The sequence below is a fragment of the Eublepharis macularius genome, chromosome 3 (assembly GCF_028583425.1).
Source record: "Eublepharis macularius isolate TG4126 chromosome 3, MPM_Emac_v1.0, whole genome shotgun sequence".
In the NCBI taxonomy this organism is placed as follows: Eukaryota; Metazoa; Chordata; class Lepidosauria; order Squamata; family Eublepharidae; genus Eublepharis; species Eublepharis macularius.
Window position 1 is genome coordinate 72,032,100 of NC_072792.1, and position 23,555 is coordinate 72,055,654.

Below are 23,555 nucleotides of genomic sequence, written 5' to 3' on the forward strand. Positions count from 1 at the left end.
TTCACCACTATGTTGCCTTACGTACTACCTATTGTCTTAAATATGTGCTTCTGTGAGCTACTTGGGCTTCATGTGGTCTAATGTCAGCCCTAGAATTGCTCATGTTCTGTTTCAGCATTTCTTCAACTCTGTATTGGACTCTTACTAATGCTATGTCTTTGTGAACTTGTATCTATTTACCCTATGGCATTGTTTATGGAAATGTCCTTGAAATTAACTGTACTAATCTCACACTATGTAAACCACCTTGAGTCTCAGTGAGAAAGGTGGACTATAAATGACATAAATAAAATAAAATAAATAAACTGTTTGAAAAATAAATTGGATGCTCTGGAAAATAAACACATCTATGATAATTTACAGAAAAGTTGCGTCAAACAACAAAAAGGAATTGTGTGTTAATAACTGTAACTATGTTGGTAATTTTATGGTATCTTTCTAAACAGAGTTGCAGTATTTTAAAGGGAAGGAGGCAATTTATTTCAGTTCATTTTACATGAAATGAATTACTCCAGGAAAAAAGCTAAAGCACATATATACACAAAGTATTATAACAACAACAATAACAATATTCGATTTATATATTGTCCTTCAGGACAACTTAACACCCACTCAGAGCAGTTTACAAAGGATGTTATTGTTATGCCCACAACAATCACCCTGTGAGGTGGGTGGGGCTGAGAGAGCTCCTAGAAGCTGTGACTGACCCAAGGTCACCCAGCTGGCTTCGAGCAGAGGAGTGAGGAATCAAACCCAGTTCTCCAGATTAGAGTCCTGCCACTCGTATCCACTACAGCCAAACTGGCTCTCAATATAACACTTTTCAAGTAGCATATTGGGGGGGGAAAACCCCTCAGATTGCTCTTGAGCGTAGGACTTGGAAAGCACAAATAAGTAGCTTCCTATCAAGTGACATGAGGAACAAATTACAAAAGGGAGTTATGGAGACCAAGAGTATGAGAAATAAATTAGCTTGATTACCAGGTTGGAGCCATGATATTTGAGAACCCTTTGTCAGTTTAATTGGCTACAATTTATGCAGCTATATTGAATCTAATAGAGACATTAACAGGGAAAAGAGTTGCTCTTTCCTTCCTTGGGAGCAATTAGCCCTGTACTTTGATGCAGGTATTTGGAAGACTCCCTATGCTGAAAAGCTTATACAATTTGTAAGGTTCATTATTTGCATTATTTATTATTACCTACTCTTAAAAGTGCCTGTTGCCATAATACTTCTAGCACAAAACTATGGCTCAAACTGATCAGACAATGCTTGTATATAGAAAATTAGCAGCCCAGTGTAATATTCTCAGTCTGATGTCCCTAATTATGTTCTCCTTAAAGCTTCCTGTGCATTGTACTTCCTCTCTCTCAAGGTTTCCAAAGAAATGAAAAACCTGATCCTTTAATTTGAAACAATGGGAGCCTTTACCTCAGTGAAGCGTGATCTTGTGGAGACTTGGCAGAACTATGCTCTACTTTACCGCCACTCAGGAGGCACCTTGGATGAACCCTTCCATGGAAACAGCTACGATGGTGCACAGCTCAGCTTTTCAGCTTGTCAATCTATATAATTTTTCTCCCTCCAAGACACCCTCCCCCATTTTATCCTCACAACAACACTGTGAAGGAGGATATAGCTGAGAGATTGAATCCCAGAATACCATGACTGAATAGGCATTTTGGAACCTGAGAAACATAAATGATACTCAAAGTCCAGGACTCTTACCAGTACACCCTATGTGCAGAGAGGAACATGCAAAAGAATTAGAGAGGAGAGGGTAGAGAACAGGCAGGGAGAATCCACAGAGACTGAATAAGCTATTCATACCCAGCCTAGGTGAATGTGAAGCAAAATGTATAAATTTTTAAAAAATAACCAAGGTGATCCAATTTAAGAGAGTAATATCCTAGGCTGTTACAAGACAGAGATTCTTATGATGTTTTAGGTGTTTCTGCATAGATATTAATGTGAAACTGACAGGCAGATCATAAATTATAATGCTAATATATAAGTATTTTATCATTGGAAACACAAACACTGCATGAGAAACACACATGGACAATCATTGCAGTTTGATGTACCCATAGTTTTCATGTCTGCTCCTACCCAAGTGTTTAACTGAAATGCAGTTGGATAGCAAGTCAAAATCAGATTTCATCACAACTAACAGGGAAGGAAAAAAGAGGGCATCTCTTGCCCACTCAAAATAAACAAATGTTGAACAATCACTCTAGGTTCTGACAGAGAAAGATGGAGGAGGAAGAAATTACTATAAAAAGCATAAAAAACCCTAGATATAGCTAGATATAGCTTATGGGAAGCAAAACTGGAGTTAGAGCCTAGAAATTATGTCACATTATACATCCTTTGTGACAATGTCACCAGGTATTTGTAATGGTTATTCACATGAACAGGAGAACATGCTGCATTCAATGAAGAAGGTAAAGAGTGATCATTGTGATGGGGTATAGTGGCTAAATCCATGCCCTGTCAGGAAGTTTATTTTAGCCCCAGGTTAGTCCAACCTCATCAGATTTTGGAAGCTATGCAGAGTCAGACATGGTTAATACTTGGATGGGAGATCACCAAAAAAAAGTCTAGGGTTGCTGTGCAAAAAGTCTAGGGTGGCTATGCTGATGCAAGCAATGGCAAACCATCGCTGCACATTTCTTGCCTTGAAAACCCTACTGATAGCCATGTCAGTACTTCACACTGCATTAGTGCTTACATCACGAGATAAAATGGCTTTGAGGGAACCATGTATATTGGTCTGAGCTTCCTGGAGGAAGGGCATGATTAAAATATAATAAATAAAAAATGTGGGGGCAAAATGAGGGGGGAGACAGTGGGACAAGAAATGTGTTAATTTACTTTAAATTCTTTTTTTATTACATAGTATAACAGAATGGTTCCTGCAAGCTTTCCATTTTAAGGTGTTAAGATGTCCTGAAGAGCGGTATATAAATTGAATGTTGTTGTTATTCCAGCTGGATGTGGAACGTACTCACTTGGCCAAGGTCTCCAGTCACTAAACTCTAATGAGGAGTTAGCCTCCAGCTTTATGATCCTCAACAGAAATAACCGCCCAGCTCCAGAAGATTGTACAGATATGTCAGCTTCACCCTTCTTGGAACTTACACTGCAATTCTAAGGACATTTTCTTGGGAGTAAGCCCACTGAATAAGATAGGCCCTGCTTGAGAGTAAACCTGCCTAGGATTGCTCCCTTAACTACTTCTTTCTGTCTTTTTAAAAAACTGTTGTGATCAAAACATATAAGGTTCCCCAGTGGTGTAAATTGCAGCTTTCTGAGCCTTTCAGGTTGGGGAAATGGTGGTGGTAGGGAGGTAATGCTTAATCACCCTTCCCTGTGTGCCAAAGTCCTGATCCAAATTAGGCATGGCTATTCAAACCATGTCTCTGTAACATGTGAACAGGTCACATTACAGTCTGTCCCTGATGCTACAGTGGGGGGGGGGGACATGCTTTAATTCTGAGTGGAGAGCCTAGCTAGAAAATAACTGTTTGTCTCTGGGTGTTAGCAAAATATAAATTAAATATTTTCTATTCCAAAATTATAATTTACACACAAGCTGTACTGTGTGGTGTCATTTTACAATACACATTTGTCTTATATAATAACAACGGTGGACCCACAGCATTGGTACTGTAATATACCTTTCAGCTGTCTCTGTTTATAGGGACTACTAACAGCCCTGAGCTACAAGCCAATCATACAGAAACAGATCTATCTACACAGCCTTGAACATTCAGAGCAGCATTTGCACCACTTGAAAAACTTCTGTTGACTAAAAGTTGATGTTACTTATTTTGAAGCAGAACTAAAAACATATTTATCCCACCCATCTGTGTGTATTAAAATTGGTTTGAGCTAAAAATAAGTGAATGTTACTTGAGACATATAGCTTGTATGGTTCTGTACTGAACTCCAGAGCAAGATTTGGGTACTTGCTCCTTTACTGGCTACGCATCTGAAACTACTCAACTCAAAATTCCTTTAGAAATACATTTCTGAATACAGAAGAAGCTTCATGGTTCTAATGACTATTCTGACAACTTTTGGCTTACAAATAAAAAAATATATATATGCCACAACCATAACTACTTTTCAAAATAAAGCTGGAATTAGATTAATCTGAATCACTAGTGCTATCCGATTTCTCTTAATTGCATTAACAAATATAAAAAGACAAATCAAACCTCCCATGTTAGTTATTGTCATTCTGCATGTACATGACCATGTGGCTTGATACTAATAAGACAAGTGTGGGAAGTGGTAGATTTTTAAATCTTTGGTGCTAGGGATGCTCTCAGCTGTTGGTCTGGTTTTCCTGTATGAAATTACAAAGATGGTCAGTGTCAAATGACTTTTTAAATGTTACAGGAAGAGTGCCCATGTTGATATTACTCAGTTCTATCCAGGACAGGACAAACATAGGAGGTGCAAATAAATCAGATTTTAATTCAGGATATCTCTCACATTTGTTAATTATTTTACATAGGGAATTGGTAAACCAGGCAGAGGTATAAGTTTTGAAAAAACTAACACCTCCTGAATCTCTGCATGTTCTCCCGTTCACCTTGATTTGCTCAGGATTTATCACTACAGTGATAAATACAAGTATATAGGAACTCTGTGATGAAAGACAGAAATGTTAAATTTCTAGGGCAATACCAAAAGTAATTTAATAAAGCCATTTTTAAGATGCATGTCTATTAAAGTGCAAACTTAACTCTTATCAAATAAACCATGGTTATATGCTAACATATAATCTAAACTTTAAAAGTGGGAAAGCTGAAAAGCAGAAATACCATGCTACTTTGATAAGGTTATGTCAGAATAGCAATCACAACACATTCACATGCCCAGTGGTTAAGAAAGGCATGCCTTTTGTACAGTTCTCAATTAATTAATATATATCATAGTTTCTTTAATATGAAAGCAGATTCTAGTGACATTATCAACCTCTTGACATAGTTTTAGTTTATTTTTAATTAAAAGTTTTATTTATTTCTAATATAGTTTCATATTCTTTGAGCCCCACAACAAGTGAGAAAGTATTAGAGAACACAAAGGCACAGGGGATGCTCCAGTGCATTGCAAGCTGGATGATATCACAGTCAGTTAAGCATTTTGAGCAATGCAGGATTAGTTTGTGGGCAGAGGGGCAGTGCTTAACTCCTCATCGACTGCCATTTTGCTACCTCAAATTACATACCATTTTAGGCCGTTTCTACCCCTTCCTGTCCTCAGAATTTAGGCAAACATGAATTCCAGACTCCAGGGGTCAGAAAAGCTATGGTGGGTGGGGAGTATTTAGATCAGGAAAGGAGAAAGTTAAGCAATCATTTCACCCGTACCTTTACTTCTCCAATATAATCCTGTTTTAAAGGGCCTTCAATGGTAACATTACTTGCTGCTACCTTCATTGTCTAGTTTAGCCAGTTGTAGTTATCTGTGACTTTTCCCAAAACATTTCAGCCCCATCTTTTTCATTTAGGAAGAAATCGCCGCAGCCAAGAAATTAATGAGTACAATTTGGAATTTCCACCTCATGGATCTCGTATCATATTGGATATGCAACCACGTGGCACTTGACCAGAAATTGGATGTGACTAAATGACTGTTGCAAACTGCCTTTTCTAAATATGATGTGAATGATTTTTTAAAAGACAGCAAGATAAGATGCAATTTCCAAGAATAAGTAAGTGAAGAAATTTAGGATACTGAAAAGAAACCTAGATTATTAATGTTGCTTTGATTTTTTTCCCTACCAGTACAAGCCAGTGACCAATTAATCCATTGATAGAATCCCACAGCATCAGTGATCTTTGTTTGGACCTGCACTTGAGCAACAGGTTGAATAATATTTTCTGCTTACCTTTTCATATCCATTACTGTTCAGCTCTGGGGACGAATTTCAGCTCACTCTTTATATTCTGTATCTCTGACAGGTTAACAGCAGGGCCTGGTAGCTTCTTGGCACCTGGCAAATTCTTTTTCTTTTCTTCTTCTGATGTAGCTGGAAGAGACTACAAGAAAAAGAGACACCTGAAAATAACACAGTGGGGAATGATAGTGCTTTAAAGCTCTAAAGTTGTGTGTCAAGATCATAGAGGGTCATATAATATACATCCCACTCTTGGATACACACCTTAATGTGATGGGGGTGGTGGTGAGTGTGTCAGGGAATCTGAGAGCAGCACTATCAAGAGCACAGGCTTAGTCAAGGGGCTAAACTCCTGGAAAAGTCACTCAAGGCAGGATGGTCAAAGCTGAGACACCAAGCTAAGATGCAGCCACACCCTTCAGGAATCAACGGCCACATAAACAGAAAAGAATTGACTGTTCCAATGGTGATAGGAGTGGAGGAATTCTTGAAGGCTTGCTACTGAGGAGCAGCAGTAGAGGAAGGTGACACTGGCAGAAGATCTCTCACAGTCAATGGCAATGACACCTCTGCTAACTTTGGTTAGTACTGCATAGAAGAAAGCAATAGTAAACCAGCTCTGATCATCTTGAAAACCCTATGATGAGACAATCCAAAATGAAAGAAAATACAGTGCTGGAAGAGAGGACCCACCAGGTTGGATGACAGTCAATTGGCTACTGGGGAAGAGCAGAGGACAAGTATGAATGGATTAAAGCCAAAAGGACATCGTTACTTTTGTGAATAGATGCAAAAGGAACATCCAAAGCTGTGCAACAGATATAATAGAAACTTGGAATGTGAGAAGTATGAAGCCCAGTAAGTTAGATCGTAAGAACAAGAAACGGAACATTTAAACATTGCAATCTTGGGTGTGAGAAAAGTAATGTGGACTGTATTGGGACATTTTAGTCAGAAAATCACAAAGTGTTTTACTGTGGAAATGACAAACTCAAAAGAAATGGAATTACTCGAATAGTAAGGTGAGACATAGTGCAAGCAGTCAAGAGCTATAACTCAAAATCTGACCAATTAATGTCAATCATGGAAGGCTTATTAACATAACCATCGTTCAAGTCTATGCCCCAACTACAGACGCTGAGGAGGAAGAAATAGAAAACATTTCAGCAAGAGTCCAAGAAGAGACTAATCCTACAGCTAAACAAGATGTGCTGATAATCATAGCCTATAGGTGACTAGAACACAATCAGAAGCAGAAGATGGAGAAGCTCTAGCCTCTCTGCTAAAACAAGACCAAGAGCTGATTGTGGTACAGATCATGAATTGTTAATATCAAAAATTAGAATAGAGCTGAAGTGAAACTCTAAAAGAATCATAGTCCCAAAATGTAATCTAAGTGACATTCCTGAAGACTTTAAAGACCATGTAAAGAACAGATTTGCATTACTAAGACTAATTAATTGTGAACCAGAAGAACTATGGGCTGAAACCAGAGATATTATCAAGAAAGAATGTGCAAAGACTATTCCTGTAGCCAAAAGAAAGGATGACTAACTAAGGAAACTCTTAAAATTGCTAAAGACAAACAAGAAGCAAGAGCAAAAGCTGACAGAAATAGTACCAGAATTCTAAATGCAGCTTTTCAGCAACATGCATGCAGAGACAAAGAAATCTATTATAATAACCAGTGGAAAGAAATAGAAGAGAACGACAAAAAACGACAAAAAAGAGAACGACAAAAAAGCAAGAGCTCTCTCTCTCTCTCTCATGATGAACAAGGTCTGCTTGTCGCCTTAAAAGACCCTTGCTGGAGTCACCATAAGTTGCTGCAGACTAAGGCAGTTGGAAGAGCTCTAGAAGCCTCCTTATACGTGCAGGAGCAGCCCCAAGACTCCTGTTTACCCTTAGTCTACTGCTAATAATTATTGGGACACCCCAATAATTTTAGGAAGGCATTATACAACATGTCTATCCTTTATATCCTCCACAGCAAGAGCCAAAACATGAGGAAAATTAGTTTTTCCAATGCCAGTGTCATCATTTTATTTATTATTAAATTTGTCATACGCAGGCTCAGAGTGGATCACATCCACTTAAAAGACACAACGCTAAACAGTTAAAAACTGTTAGCATAAAAAGAACAAATGCAGTTTCACAACTCACCCTCAGCAGCGCACATTACACAGTCCCTCACAGTCATTGATGTGCAATGACGCAGATATTCTGCTTCTTGGATTGGAGAAAGGGGGATAAAGGTATGGTGAAATAATCCTGAAGCACTGAGTATAGGCAAATTTGATCTCTGAAATACATCTCAAGTTTTCTCTCACTGAGTACCATCCACCTGAAACTAGAATTTGGCTTGAACTTTATAGAGTCAATTAGATGTCTGGTGGTGGTAAACTACTTCATTCTAACATATCCGTAGCTGAACAGATTGTATTCTCATCTTAAATTGTTACACTTCCCACACAATTTACTTGCTTCTTGCCCTTTCACTCAGTTTCCAGCTATGTCCATAGCTCTACACATATTTCAGCCCACTGAAATTTACATGCATACTCCACATGTTCAACAACATGATCTGTATTTGGACTGTTGTGAAGTACCTCAGTGCCCTTTGATAGATAAATGGTGAGAACCAGGACCTTTCCAAAGGTCAGGTCTTTACCCTTGAGTTTATTCTTAGTACTACGCTAGTATTAGCCCCCAATTATCAACAGAAGTGAAATATTCCATCTCTATGCTATCATGCAGGGAAAGCCTTGCTTAGTGTCAGACAGATGATATTACTTTTAAAAAAAAAAATTATTGGTGAGTTTATATTTCATATTTGATACATACATTCCAATCATATCTAATTTACTCTACCCCCCACCCTTTCCTCCCCCCTCCTAATCGACTTCCAACAGCTTTCCAACCCTTAACTCTTCTTATTACTTAACTTGACTTCACTTATATTCTTCTATAACTCATATATCATGATATCTCTTACTCTAAGCATATTCAAATTATTTTATATATATGCTATATTAAAATTACTAATCCACCAATATATCCGTTTTACTCTTCCTTAATTAAACTTTATATTCTAAATAAAATATCCTTAAACATAATACTAGCTTAGATTGTAATAATTAAATTCACCCTTAATGGTAAAGTCGCTTAGCTCTTCTATTTTCAACATCACATTTTAATAATTCTCAAACTGCCACAATTCCCCTTTCACATCCCATTTTTTTTCTAAATATTGTTTCAATTTTCCCCAATCAGCAATAAATTGTCCTGGATCAAGATTTTTAAGTTTTCTTGTCATTTTGTCCATCTCCGCCATGTACAGCAATTTGTAAATCCAATCTTCTATAGTTGGTATTTCTTGTATTTTCCATTTCTGCGCGTCTTGCCGCTGTAGTCATATAAAATAACAATGTTCTGTACTGTACTGCATTGGAACACCTTCCATTCCCAAGTTCAGTAGCAACAATTCTGGGTTCTTATTTATTTGGATTTGTAAAATCTCGTTAATTGCTTCAATTATATCTCCCCAATATTGCTTAGCTACCTCACAAGTCCACCACATATGGTACAGTGATCCTTCGTGCTTTTTACATTTCCAACATTTATCTGACATGTTAGTATTTCCTAATGCAATCTTCTTTGGTGTTAGATACCATCTATAGATCATTTTATATACATTCTCTTTGATATTCGTACAAGTTGAGATCTTCAGTGTGTTTTTCCACAGGTGCTCCCACGCCTCCATTGTTATTTCTTTATGAAAATTTATTGCCCACTTCACCATCTGGACTTTTACTATTTCATCCTCCGTATGCCATTTTAGAAGTACTTTGTAAATCTTTGAAATTTCTTTTTTGCATTCTTGTAGTATCACTTCTTCTAATTCTGAGTTTTCCATTCTTATTCCTCCTTTTAAACAGTCCGAGTTGAAGAGATCTCTGATCTGTCTATATTGAAACCATCCATAACAAGGAGACAACTCTTCTTCTGTCTTTATTCTTATTGTTGAATATTGTATTTGTGTTATCTCCTTGTAAGTTAGACGTTGCTGTTCATTGTCGACAGTTCTCGGATCTATTACTTCATACGGAACCACCCATGAAGGAATTCCATCTTGCATGTAAACCTTATACTTCTTCTAGATTGTGAAGAGGCTTCTTCGAATGTAGTGGTGCAAAAACATAGAGTCTGCTTTGACTTTATCGTACCACAAATAGATATGCCATCCAAACAGCTTTTTGTATCCCTCCAAAGCCAGCAATTTATGGTTTTTTAATGTTATCCAGTCTTTTAACCATGCCAGACAAATTGCTTCATAATATAGTCTTATATTGGGCAACTGCAAACCACCTCGTTCCTTTGCATCCTGTAATACTTTCATTTTCACACGTGGTTTCTTGCCTGCCCACACAAAGTCTGAAATTTTCCTTTGCCATTTGTCAAATTGTTTAGAGTCTCGAATAATTGGGATTGTTTGCAACAAGAACATCACACGTGGTAGAACATTCATCTTTAGTGCTGCTATTCTTCCCAACCATGATAAGTTCAGTTTGTTCCATTTTATCAAATCTCTCTCTATTTGTATCCACAATTTCTCATAGTTGTTTTTAAATAAATCTGTTTTTCGCAGTCAGTTCAATACCAAGATATTTTACTTTATTAGTTACCTCACAGTCCGTTATCTCCATTAGTTCTTGCTGCTTCTGCTTAGTCATATTTTTACATAATATCTTCGACTTCTTTTTGTTCACATAAAATCCAGCCAAATCACCGAACTCCTTTATTTTGTCTATTATTTTGGGCATACTCTCAATTGGATCATCTACTATTAACATTATGTCATCCGCAAATGCTCTGACCTTGTAGGAAAATTCCTTTATTTTTATGCCTCGGATTGTATCATCCTCTCGTATTTGAATCATCAGTATTTCCAAGATCAAAATGAACAACAATGGAGACAGAGGGCAGCCCTGTCTTGTACCTTTGCTTATTTTCAATTTTTTAGTTAAATCATCGTTCACTACAATCGCTGCACTTTGGTCTCTATAGATTTCTTTAACCGCTTGTATGAACTTTTCTCCCATTTGCAGCTTTTCCATAGTGGCAAACATAAAGTCCCAGTTCAGATTGTCAAATGCGTTTTCTGCGTCCACGAAAAAGAAACCAACCTTCCTATCACAGTGCTTGTCGTAGTATTCAATAGCGTTTATTACTGTCCTTAAATTGTCTTTAATTTGTCTATTGGGTAAGAATCCAGCCTGTTCTTCTGCAATAAATTCCAACAGCCATCCCTTTATTCTTTCCGCCAAAACTTTTGCAAATATTTTATAGTCATTGTTCAGCAATGAAATTGGCCGATAATTTTTAACATTGGTCAAATCCTGTCCCTCTTTCGGAATCAATGATATATTAGCTTCGTTCCATGAATCGGGAATCTTTTGGCCTTGCATGACTTCATTCATTACCTCTCTCAAAAAAGGTGCCAATTCGTTAGCCATCATTTTGTAGAACTTTGCCGTCAGTCCATCCGGTCCCGGTGCTTTCCCTAATTTCGTTGATTGGATGGCCTCTTTTATTTCTTCCTCTGTCACTTCCCTATTTAATTTTTCTTTCCATTCCTCTGACATCGTTGAAAGTTTCATTCTTTCCAAATACTCCGCTATTGAATCTCTATTCACTTCTTTTTTCTGGTACAATTTTGCATAAAATTTGTAAAAAGCTTTACTGATAGCTGGTTGATCCAATAATGTTCTGTCTTCTTCTTGTATTTTAATTATAGTTTTCTTCTCTTTTTTCTTTTTTAATTGCCAAGCTAAATATTTGCCAGGTTTATTTGCGCCTTCAAACATTTTTTGATTCATTTTTTTCAGATTCCACTCCAATTCTTTATTATTCATTGCCGTCAATTGTTCCTGCAATATTTTTATGTCCTGATATATACGTTTCTTCCCTGGTCTTTTCTTAAGTTGTATCTCTTTGGCTTTGATTTTTTCAGTTATTTCCTTTCTCTTTTCTTCTTTTCTCCTTCTGTCCCTTGCATTCAAGTCCATCAATATTCCCCTTATTACAGCTTTGTAAGTGTCCCATACCTTATAAGTTGACACGTCCTTATTTATATTATATTGTATAAAGAACTTGGTCTCCTTTCGTAGCAACGCCATATTATCTTCTATCTGCAGCAAGTCTTCATTTATTCTCCATCCTCTTCTTTTGTTATTTTTTTCCAAATCTCCACATAATGGGGTTATGATCTGAGCCTACCTTAGGCATTATCTCCACATCTTTGGTCCACAACGTTAGTTCTTTGGAAGTCCAGATCATATCAATTCTTGATAATGTAGCATGCCTTGCAGAATAAAAGGTATATTGTCTGTTTTTTGGGTTTTGTCTCCTCCATACATCTTCCAGACTTTCCTGTTCCTTAATCGCAAAAAACGATTTTGGCAAAAGTCCTCTCTTTTTTTGTGCAATTTTAGATTTCTTATCTTCTTCCAAGTTTGTAACTCCATTGAAGTCGCCTGCCAGAATTATTTGATCAAAGGTCAACTCGTCTAATTGCTTTTGTAAATCCTTGAAAAAGTTTTCTTTCGCACCATTAGGTGCATAAATTCCAATCACCAAAGTCTTCTTCGAGTTCCAGATTATTTCCACTGCTAAATATCTAGCTTCTGCATCACTTAAAACTAATTTTGGCTGCAGTTCTTCCTTTATATACAATGCAACTCCTCTCTTCTTCTTTTTGGAGGCTGCTGCAAATTCATTTCCAAGCTTTACAAATTTCAGATACTTTAAATCCTGCTTTCTAATATGCATCTCCTGGAGACACACTATGTTACATTTTTGTTTTAAAAGCCAGTGGAAAATAGCCTTACGTTTACAAGGTGAATTTAGTCCATTTACATTCCAAGATATAATTTTGCACTCCATGATCACATTCTTGTACTTTTTGATAAGTCCTTTTCATTGTCCCTAATAAAGTTTTCCATCTCATGACCAGAACTGATATTTCTCCTTACTCTGCCAAATTCAAATGCCAGTCCTTCTGGTATTTCCCATCTGTATCTAATTTTCAAGTCTTTTAACATCTGGACCAGCTCTCTATATGTTTTCCGCTCCAACAACACCGCTCTGGGCAGTTCTTTCATAACTCTCACCACCTTCCCATCAACTTCTAATGGTTCCTGGAATTGTTTGCTCACAATTGACTCTCTTGTATTTCTAGTCGTAAATTGCACAATCATATCCCTTGGTAACTTCTTCTGAGCTGCAAATTTTGAGTTAATGCTGTATGCCACGTCCAGAGAGCTGCAACCTCCTCTTCTTCCTTCCCCAGGTAGCCCGCCAAAATTTCTGTAATCTGCTCTTGGGCTGTTTTTTCCGCAATCTCCGGAATCCCACGAAATCTGAGTTGCTTTTCCATTTGTTTACATTCAGCTACGGCCATTCTCCCCTTCATTCCTCGCATCTCTGTTCTCTGCGCGTCTGCTAAGGTATCAACCGTGTTCTCTACTTCATTAACTCTCTGCTGTGTAGCTTGCAAATCATTCTGTACTCGATCCATTTTTTTTGTAAGTTCTGCCATCTCCGATTTTAGTGCCTCTTTAAAGTCCTTAAAATTCTCTTGCATCATTTCTTTAAGCTCTTTATTTCCCTCTTAAACTTTTTTGTCCAAATTTTCCAGCGCAGTTTGCCACTCCTTCTTCGACATCGTGGGGCTAGCTCTACTTCGCTCCCACGTGTCCGCTCTTTTCCTCAACTCCGTGGCGCTAGTTTGTTACTTTCTGTTATTTTTAAAAGTTCAGATTCAGTTTGTTTTTTTTAAAAAGAATGTTTGTGCAGTCCAAGATGTCGGGCGTTTTTTCTCTATGGTTTTATGCTGAAGCAATCGCCCTTACCTTCACCAAAGATGGCCTACTTCCGTTTTCCTTGAAGTCACAGCTTTGCCCTGTTTCAAAATGGCGACCTTCTACTTCCGTTGTTAACAAGCCGCTTCTTGCCAATCTCTTTATGGTTCTGACACACTTCCTGTTCCTCTTCTTCTCACAGCAGTTCTCGCGATATTAAAACTTTCTCACAGTCCACTATCTCTTCCTAGCCACAGGTATGTAAACAATAATCAATTTTCTGCGTTAACTCCTCTTTACAATGTCACTTTTAAAAATTTAATTTGCCGGAGTTTCCTCCTTTGTATAACAAGTCTCTTGCAGTTTTTAGATTTTCTTTATCACTTTATTCCTTTTTATAATCTGTCCCGTATTGAGAGATAGCAATCTTTACCTTCTTAGACGTTTCTCTTGGGTTGTAATCACTGTTTCAATTGTCCAATTAATTCTTATTCCTTTTTCGGTTTGCTGAAGTTTGGGTATGTAGGTCTTATGCCAAAAAATGACTCCAGAACCGCTGCAAAGATTTTAGCAACCTTTCTTCGGGTGGGACCTCAAGAGTGGACGGGGGCTCGTTGTGTAGAATCCCCCTCTCACCCGAGATCAACGCGCCCTCAGGTTCTTGAGTGTGCTTGCCTGTTCTCTGCCTGAGAACAGGGGGCTGTGGGCAGTTTGCACCCCTCCAGCCTCCACAAACAGTGGCACGGACAGCTCAGCTCCCTGAGCTGCGTTAGACCTCCATGAATCCCAAACTGAAAGTCAGACAGATAATATTTCTGACATCCTTTTTAAGGACCAAAAGGACCAAGTGTGTGAGAGAGAATTCTCCGAAATAATTTTTTAAAAAAATGAAAAAAAGCTGTACATAATGTTAGGGTCACTGCTAAATATGGGAAAGGGTCAGCAGCACTCTTAAAACTGTGATAAATATTTCACATTTATATTTATGGCTACCCTTCGCTGCTGGACAAGAACACAATAAAGTCTAACATTTGTTACACATGTATTGCTCAAGCATACCTGCCACATTACATATTATGCTCACCCACTTTTCTGAGCAATGAGAAGTAAAAGGGGTCAGTACTACCTAGACTGGTTCCTTTGAAGGGAAAAGGACTGATGTTTTAAGGTGTTTTTGTACTTCTTGCTTTATTTATAAATATACAGGCAGAAGTCCATAGGGTAACAGATCCACTACTGCACATCAAATTCCCAGAGAAAGAGCACCTACACCTGTAGGTGTTTCAGCTAAGGTTACCAATCTCCAGCTGGAGTCTGGAGTTATCCTGGATTACAGCTGATCTCCAGATGACAGCAATCAGTTTCCCTGGAGGAAATGGCAACATTGAAGGGCAGACTGTGTGGCATCATATCCCAGTAAGTAGTCCAACACTCTAACCACTGTGCCTCACTGGCATGTGATGCCACACAGTCTGCCCTTCAATGTTGCCATTTCCTCCAGGGAAACTGATCACTACGTCTGAACTGCTTGCTGGCAAAGGGCAGGGGTAACTCATTACATTACTGCCATCATATCTTTACACTATTTCTACTATTAGGTAATATCCCCGGTGGTCTGGTGTCATACTGCTAATTGGCTAAAACTGGGGGAAAATATGGAATTTCAGTAAACAGAGGAAGAGCCACTGTGACACTGAGAGATCTCTGTCTTTTGGTGCTACACCTCTGAAGATGCCAGCCATAGCTGCTGGTGAAACGTCAGGAACTACAATGCCAAGACCATGGCAATACAGCCCGGAAAACCCACAACAACCATCAGAGGAAGAGCCACTTTACCATACTGGTTCTACTGATGATTAGCTTCAGCAAATCTTACAAAATCTGGATCTCTACCTCCTAAAATAAAGATGATATATACATATGTCCTGTAAAAATGACCTATCACCTTAGCCTCCCAGATCATGGTGTAGTGGCTCATTGGTAGTAGTAACCGAGCAACCCTGGTTTGGTTCCCCACTCTGTCTTGGAAACTTGCTGGGTGACCTTGGGCCAATCCCAGCCTCTCAGCCTAACCTACCTTCAGGGTTGTTATGAGGATAAAAAGGAGGAGAGGAAAATTATGTGAGCCACTTTGGGTCCCACTGGGGAGAAAGGCAGGGTGCAAATAAAGAAAATAAAAATCACATCCCTACTGTACTCCCTCCCCAAGCTCCATCCATCCCCCGCCCCTTCCAGATCTCCAGAAATTTCCCAAGCCTAATTTGGCAACCCTAGTTTCAGCTCACTCAGCCGTGGCTGCCTACTTCACTGTCTGTGTTTTTTCTTCTCAAATATCACATGCTGTGCCTTTTTCTCCCACAGATGCATATATATATATTTGCCTTCTCCCCTCTGCTGTTCCCTAAGAGAGGCCATAGCAGATGAGGGAGGGACAGCTGCTGAAAAAGTACTGTATATGCCAGCCTACTGGCATATACTACTGCCTAGTAGTTCTTCCTCTGTTTACTGAAGTCCCATATTTCCCCCCAGTTTTTAGCCAATCAGCAGTATGACACCTGGCCTCCAGGAATATTACCTAATGGTAATATTTTATACCCTTTTACTTCTCACTGCTCAGAGAAGTGGGTGAGCAGAACTGTTGGGTATCCAGTTCTTTTGTCTTCTGAGTATGCTTTAGCACCTTTCTGTTTGGCTCCTATCCTACAAACCAGCATGAGCAGGGAATCAATTGTTCAGCAACCTGGCTGGATGTGGCTGAACACATTCTGATATATCCATTTCACATGATTACGTTGCCTTTTCTCACATGCTGGAAAATATAATGCAAATTTTCATCTACCATCTGAACTGCTTGCTAGGGAAAAAAATCCCTTGAAATTACTGCTATCATATCTTTACACTATACCATTAGGTAATATTCCTGGAGGCCGGGTGTCATACTACTGATTGGCTAAAAACTGGGGGGAAATATGGGACTTCAGTAAACAGAGGAAGAACTACTAGGCAGTAGTATATGCCAGTAGGCTGGCATATACAGTACTTTTTCAGCAGCTGTCCCTCCCTCATCTGCTATGGCCTCTGTTAGGGAATTTCTATGACCCTTATTCTAAAAAACCTACGTATGAGCATTTATTGGAGTTAACCGTTTGCACTGTTGCCAGGGACCCCCCCCCTCCTGTTATGGGGCCTGCCATGGACTGTGCCAGTTTCCTGTGTTGCTGTTTTAAAGATCTACCAAGGACTCTGTTTAAGGGCAGCATTGCCCATGCCTGTATCCTGTTCTCCCTGCTGCAATGGACTGTGCCATCTATGTCTGTTTCCTGCCTCCCTGGGCACCTATCTCACCTGGGCCCAGAGCCAGGCTGCCAGCAGCACAGTGCCAGCCGGAGGGAATCTCCACGAGCCTGGCCAGGCACCCCCTGGTCAGTTCCCACGGAGAGGCCCTTGCAGGATGGTCACTGAGTCTGCCCTCACCACTGGGTAGCCTGCTAGCAAGCCCAAGCCGTGCCAAGGAAGAAGCCATGTTCCCAGGCAGCAAAGAACCAGCTTGGACAGTTTACTCTGAGGTTGCCATTTCATGAATGCGTGCCTGTCATGTTCTCAGCGGCCAGCCTCGCCCTGCTATGCATATCTTGGAAGCCGCCCTGGAATGGAAGCTAAGTGCCGACTGTCCAGAACATCTAATGGATACATCTCAATGCAACCGCCGCATTCCAGAGATGATGCCATCAAGACAACGCCAGCTTCCTGGCAGATCCAATCAACCTGCCCGGCACTCCCCTCCCCTCCTTTGTCCCCTCTTCCTGAGGTGTCACAATCATACAATCAGGTACTAAAGTGGCCTATCAAGGAAAGTTGTAGAACAATTAAGCCTTTGTCCCCCTTTTGAGAACTACACTAGCCTCAGGGTACATTTTGGGGTATTTAAGCAGGCTTTCCCTGCCATGAAGTGCATGTGCCATTCCTCTCCTGATCCCAGCCAGGCGCGTGCCATTCCTATCCTGAACCTCTGCCATCTCTCTGCTTGTCTAGTGCAGGTATTAGATACCGCCATGCTTCGCTGCTACATCTTTCTTCCACGCCGTGACCAGGTGAGTATACTGTCCCGATACAGACTCACACTGGCAGCATGCGAGGGAAAACTCCCAAGTTGTCCGAGCAGGGCAGCACCCAGTTCCACGGTTCAGGCACCAACTGGGCACACTCACGGCTTCAGGTCCAAAGGGGGATTCCAAAAACACATCCACAGGAACAGGCCAAGGTCAGGGACAAGAGAATCAATTCCAAACACGGCAGCAAGGTCAGTAGTGAGCGGACTCGTTGCTTCCACGCAGCCACTCCCTCTTCGGCTGCTTTTAAGCCTCACAGTGCTCAGCACCTGCCAGCTATCTCAGTCCTGCTCCTGCGAGCACTCATCATCACTAATGATGCTGGGCCGGTGCTGTGCTGCTAGCCTGGCACTGCGCCTTCTGACTTGGAGGGCTCTTCTAGCCCTCCTCTGGCAGCGCTCCCGAGGCTCTGGTGATGAAGGGGGAGAGCTGGCCTGCACCTGGCTTTCTGTTGCCTGCCCAGGGCTGGGAAGCTGAGGAACCGATGTGCTGGGACCTGGCTGTGGATCAGTATCTGAGCCTTCAGAGCCTGCCTCCTCCTGCAGTGCCTCTGCCACTGGCTGTGGATCTGGGTCAGGTTCACCAGCTGCCTCTTCCTCAGAGGAGTCCTCTGAGTCTCTCTGCTCCACTGGGCCAGGTTGGTCCATGACATCATCCCCCTCCCCATGGGTCCCCTCCCCATCTGAGCGAGGACCCGGCTTTTGCGGATATGCCTGATGAAACCGACGGAGCAGGGCTGGGGCATGGATATTACAGGCGGGTTCCCATGACTGTTCCTCAGGTCCATACCCTTTCCAGTCAACTAGGTATTGGAGGCGTCCCCGTCGCCATCGGGAGTCCAGAATCTGTGCGACCTCATATTCCTCATGTCCCTGTACCATGACCGGTGGTGGCGGGGCTGCAGAGGGCCGTGCAGGATCTGGAGGGGAAACTGGGACTAGCAGGGAACGATGAAAGACAGGGTGGATCCGAAGTGCCGGTGGAAGTTGTAACCGGTAGGCCACTGGATTGATTTGGTCTATGATGGGGAATGGGCCTATGAACCTGGCGTCCAGTTTTCGGGATGGTCGCAGGCTCTTTAAATGCCGGGTCGAGAGCCAGACCTGATCCCCAACCTTCAGGGTCTTCCCCGGTCGCCGTTTCCGGTCAGCAGCCGCTTTATATGCTTGTTTGGCCTGCTGTAACTGTTCCTGGAGGACTTGATGGAGGGCTTGAAGCTCCTGGACGAGATCATTAGCCGATGGGACCATTGAATCGGGTGCGACTGGAGGGAAGAACCGGGGGTCGTAGCCGTAGTTGGCCATGAACGGTGTTTGGTGGGTGGAGGAGTGTACTGCGTTATTGTAAGCAAATTCTGCCAAGGGCAACAATGCCCCCCAGTTATCCTGTTGATGGTTGACATAACACCGTAAGTACTGTTCGAGCGTGGCATTCGTACGTTCGGTTTGGCCATCCGACTGTGGGTGGTATGCTGAGGAGAGGTGTACTTGAGTTCCTAGGAGGGAGTGTAGGGCACGCCAAAACCGCGAGGTAAACTGGACTCCTCTATCCGAAATCAGGTGAGCAGGCAGTCCATGGAGTCGGAAAATGTTATGCAAATACAGCTGGGCCGTTTCATGAGCAGAGGGAAGGCCTGTACAGGGAATAAAATGTGCCATCTTTGTGAGTAGATCCACTGCCACCAGGATGCTTGTGTGGCCATTAGATCTGGGGAGATCAGTGATGAAATCCATAGACAGAGCTTGCCAAGGTCCTGCAGGAGTTGGCAATGGTTGTAGCAGGCCAGGAGGTTTTCCAGGCTGGTCTTTGGCCCGTCGGCAGGTCTCACATGAAGCCACATATCGAGAGACATCGACTTGGACCCGAGGCCACCAAAACTCTCGAGTCAATAGGTGTAGGGTCTTGTGCCGCCCAAAGTGTCCAGCTGGTTTGGCATCATGCATCAGATGTAGAATTTCCGACCGTAAAGGTCCTAATGGTACATAGACCCTGCCACGGTGGGTGAGCAGCCCCATCTGCTCCGCAAAGTCAGTACGTACTGTTCCCAGGGAGTCCTGGAGTGCCTGAAGTTGTTTCATTGCAAAGGGATCTCGTTGTTGCTGTGTCTTTATCCTCTCTCTGAGAGGTGGCATGGGTTGCACCGCTGCAAAGCTATCAGGTGGCAAGATAGTAGCTAGTGGTCGTTCCCCTGTCAGTGGGGCAGCGTACTCAGGCTTCCTGGAGAGGGCGTCTGCCCGCTTATTTTGCGAGCTCGGAATATAAGAAACAGTGAAATTAAATCTGGAAAAAAACAGAGACCATCGAATCTATCTTTGATTCAGCCGCCGCGCTGTCTGTAGGTGCTCCAGATTGCGGTGATCTGTACGAACCTGAACAGGGTGACGAGCGCCCTCCAGGTGATGACGCCACACTTCAAATGCAACTTTAATAGCCAATAGCTCCCGCTCCCAGATGGTGTAATTTTGCTCGGCTGGTGTGAGCTGCCTGGAGTAGAAGGCACATGGTTGCACGGTCTTGGTAGTCATCCCTTGCTGCAATAACACTGCTCCAATAGCTGCGCTGGAGGCATCTGTCTCAACTACAAAGGGCAGGCTAGGATCTGGGTACCTCAGGAGTGGTTCAGTGGCAAAGTGGGTCTTCAAATTTTGAAAGGCCTGTTGAGCTTCTGGTGTCCAGCGAAACGGCTCTCGGGGGCGTAACAGCCTTGTCAGAGGTACTGCTAGGGAGGCAAACTCAGGAATAAATTGTCTGTAGTAGTTTGCAAATCCAAGGAAACGTTGAACATCTTTACGATTGCGCGGTGCTTGCCAGGATAGCACGGCTTGGACTTTCTGGGGGTCCATAGCAATCCCTTGAGGGGAAATCTGGTGTCCCAGAAATTCTACAGATGTGAGGTCAAAGGCACATTTTTCAAGTTTGGCATAAAGGCCATGTTGTCGGAGCCGATGCAGAACCATACGCACATGCTTAGTATGGCTTGCTGCATCCTGAGAATAGATTAGGATGTCATCTAAATAAATTATGAGGAACTTATCAAGGAGATCTCGGAATATATCATTCATTAAACGCTGGAAGACAGCGGGCGCATTACACAAACCAAAGGGCATTACCAGGTACTCAAACTGGCCGTATCTGGTGGCAAAAGCGGTTTTCCACTCATCGCCCGGACGTATGCGCACCAGGTTGTAGGCACCACGGAGATCCAGCTTTGTATACACCTTGGCTCCCCTCAGACGCTCTAGCAGCTCTGGAATAAGGGGAAGGGGGTAACGGTCCCTGATGGTGATCTTGTTGAGTGCCCGATAATCATTACATAGCCGCAACTCCCCGCTTTTCTTTTTTACAAACAGGACAGGAGCAGAAGTGGGTGAGGTAGAAGGACGAATGAATCCCCTCTGTAGATTTTTAGTCAGGAAATCCCGGAGGGCCACAAGTTCCGGCTCCGATAGGGGATATAGCCGACCTGCTGGTAAAGGGGCTCCAGGCATCAGATTGATGGCACAATCATATGGTCGATGGGGTGGTAACTGATCAGCTCCCTTTTCCTCAAATACATCCCGGAGATCTGTGTATTTTTCTGGGAGCCCTGGCAATGCTGGGTAGGTAGCTGCCCCCAGGGCAGCTGGGTGAAGCTTATGTGGGCATGGGTCTTCAAACTGTAATTCCTGTTTAGTCCAATTGATGATTGGATTGTGGAGTTCCAACCAAGACATCCCCAACACAATGGGAAAATGAGGCATTGTAGCTATATCAAAACAAAGGCGTTCCTGGTGACGTTGCAACTGTAGGAGCAGCGGTTCAGTTTCCCGTGTGATGGGCCCCGAACGCAGTAGTCGGCCATCAATGGTCTCCACTAAGCTGGGTGTCCTTTTAGGTTTCAAGGGGATTTGATGCTGGGTAGCGAACTGGGCGTCCATATAACACTGGGATGCACCAGAATCTATCATTGCGTACACCAAGAGCCAACGTGCATCTGGCAACTGCAGCCTTACTGGCATCAGAAGGTGTCGAGGACCGCTGGGTAGGTCTTCGGTTCCGGCAACATGCCACCCCTCTGATGACCTGTGTTGGGATGAGGCTTGGGGTTGGTTGCTGGTGGTAGGACGGTTTTCCTTCTCTGGACAGCAACTGGCATAATGCCCCACACCTCCACAGTACAGGCAGAGATTCAGAGCATGGCGTCTGATTTTCTCTTCTTCAGACAAGTGAGGATGAGTAGTCCTCATTCTTGGGGACCCTCCTTCCCTCTCTTGCCTACCAGGAGCCCCATCCCCCACGGGAGCAGGGAGAGACCAGCATGTTTTCTGCCGTGGCCAGGCCGCTTCCTGTGCCTGTTTCCGACTCTCCAACCGTCCATCAATCCTCAGGCACAGTAAAATTAATGCCTGGAGAGTCACAGGCCGCTCCACCCTGGCCACCTCATCTAGTACCTCTTCAGACAACCCCTCAAGGTACTGGTCTATTAGGGCAGCTTCATTCCAGCCCAGGTCCAGAGCTATCAGCTGAAACTCTGTTGTATAGGTGGCCACTGTTCCCTTCCCCTGCTTGAGGTTCCTAATACGCCGGTTAGCCTTCTCAGCCTTCAAAGGGTTGTCAAATATCATGCTCAGGTGAGTCACAAAGTCAGCAAAGTTATTTAACAGGGGTGAGTCAGCAATCAGCAGTGGAGTAGCCCATCTGGCTGCCTGCCCCTTTAAGAGGCTCAAAATGAAGCACACCTTCGTTCTCTCATTGGGAAAGTCATGATCACGAAGTTCTATATACAATTTACATTGAGCAAGGAAAGCAGGAAATTCTTCTATGTCTCCAGCAAACTTTTCTGGCACACTCACAGGGCATTTTCCCCGTGGGGGCGTGGAGCGGGCTGTTAGTTGCTGTTGAATTGCAGCCAAAGCTTGGGTGAGCTGCGTTATCTGAGCCTGTAACACCTGGCTTTGTGTAGCCATAGCAACGGGGCCGGCAGCCTCCTCCATCCCCCAGCTGGAGGAATGTGAATTGGTGTGAGGTGGAAGCAAACTGTCCCGATACAGACTCACACTGGCAGCATGCGAGGGAAAACTCCCAAGTTGTCCGAGCAGGGCAGCACCCAGTTCCACGGTTCAGGCACCAACTGGGCACACTCACGGCTTCAGGTCCAAAGGGGGATTCCAAAAACACATCCACAGGAACAGGCCAAGGTCAGGGACAAGAGAATCAATTCCAAACACGGCAGCAAGGTCAGTAGTGAGCGGACTCGTTGCTTCCACGCAGCCACTCCCTCTTCGGCTGCTTTTAAGCCTCACAGTGCTCAGCACCTGCCAGCTATCTCAGTCCTGCTCCTGCGAGCACTCATCATCACTAATGATGCTGGGCCGGTGCTGTGCTGCTAGCCTGGCACTGCGCCTTCTGACTTGGAGGGCTCTTCTAGCCCTCCTCTGGCAGCGCTCCCGAGGCTCTGGTGATGAAGGGGGAGAGCTGGCCTGCACCTGGCTTTCTGTTGCCTGCCCAGGGCTGGGAAGCTGAGGAACCGATGTGCTGGGACCTGGCTGTGGATCAGTATCTGAGCCTTCAGAGCCTGCCTCCTCCTGCAGTGCCTCTGCCACTGGCTGTGGATCTGGGTCAGGTTCACCAGCTGCCTCTTCCTCAGAGGAGTCCTCTGAGTCTCTCTGCTCCACTGGGCCAGGTTGGTC

The 23,555-nt window shown here is 42.8% G+C and overlaps 1 protein-coding gene across 3 annotated transcripts in view; it reads right to left on the minus strand.

The window, feature by feature from the left end:
- Positions 1 to 23,555, minus strand: part of SMPX (small muscle protein X-linked) — a 58,729-nt gene that overhangs the window by 25,617 nt on the left and 9,557 nt on the right. For all 3 annotated transcript variants that reach the window (XM_054974942.1, XM_054974943.1, XM_054974944.1), the window contains exon 4: positions 5,907 to 6,057. In XM_054974942.1, coding sequence (XP_054830917.1) covers positions 5,920 to 6,057 — 138 coding nt within the window. In that variant the 3' untranslated portion in view covers positions 5,907 to 5,919. The remainder of the gene's footprint in view (positions 1 to 5,906; positions 6,058 to 23,555) is intronic.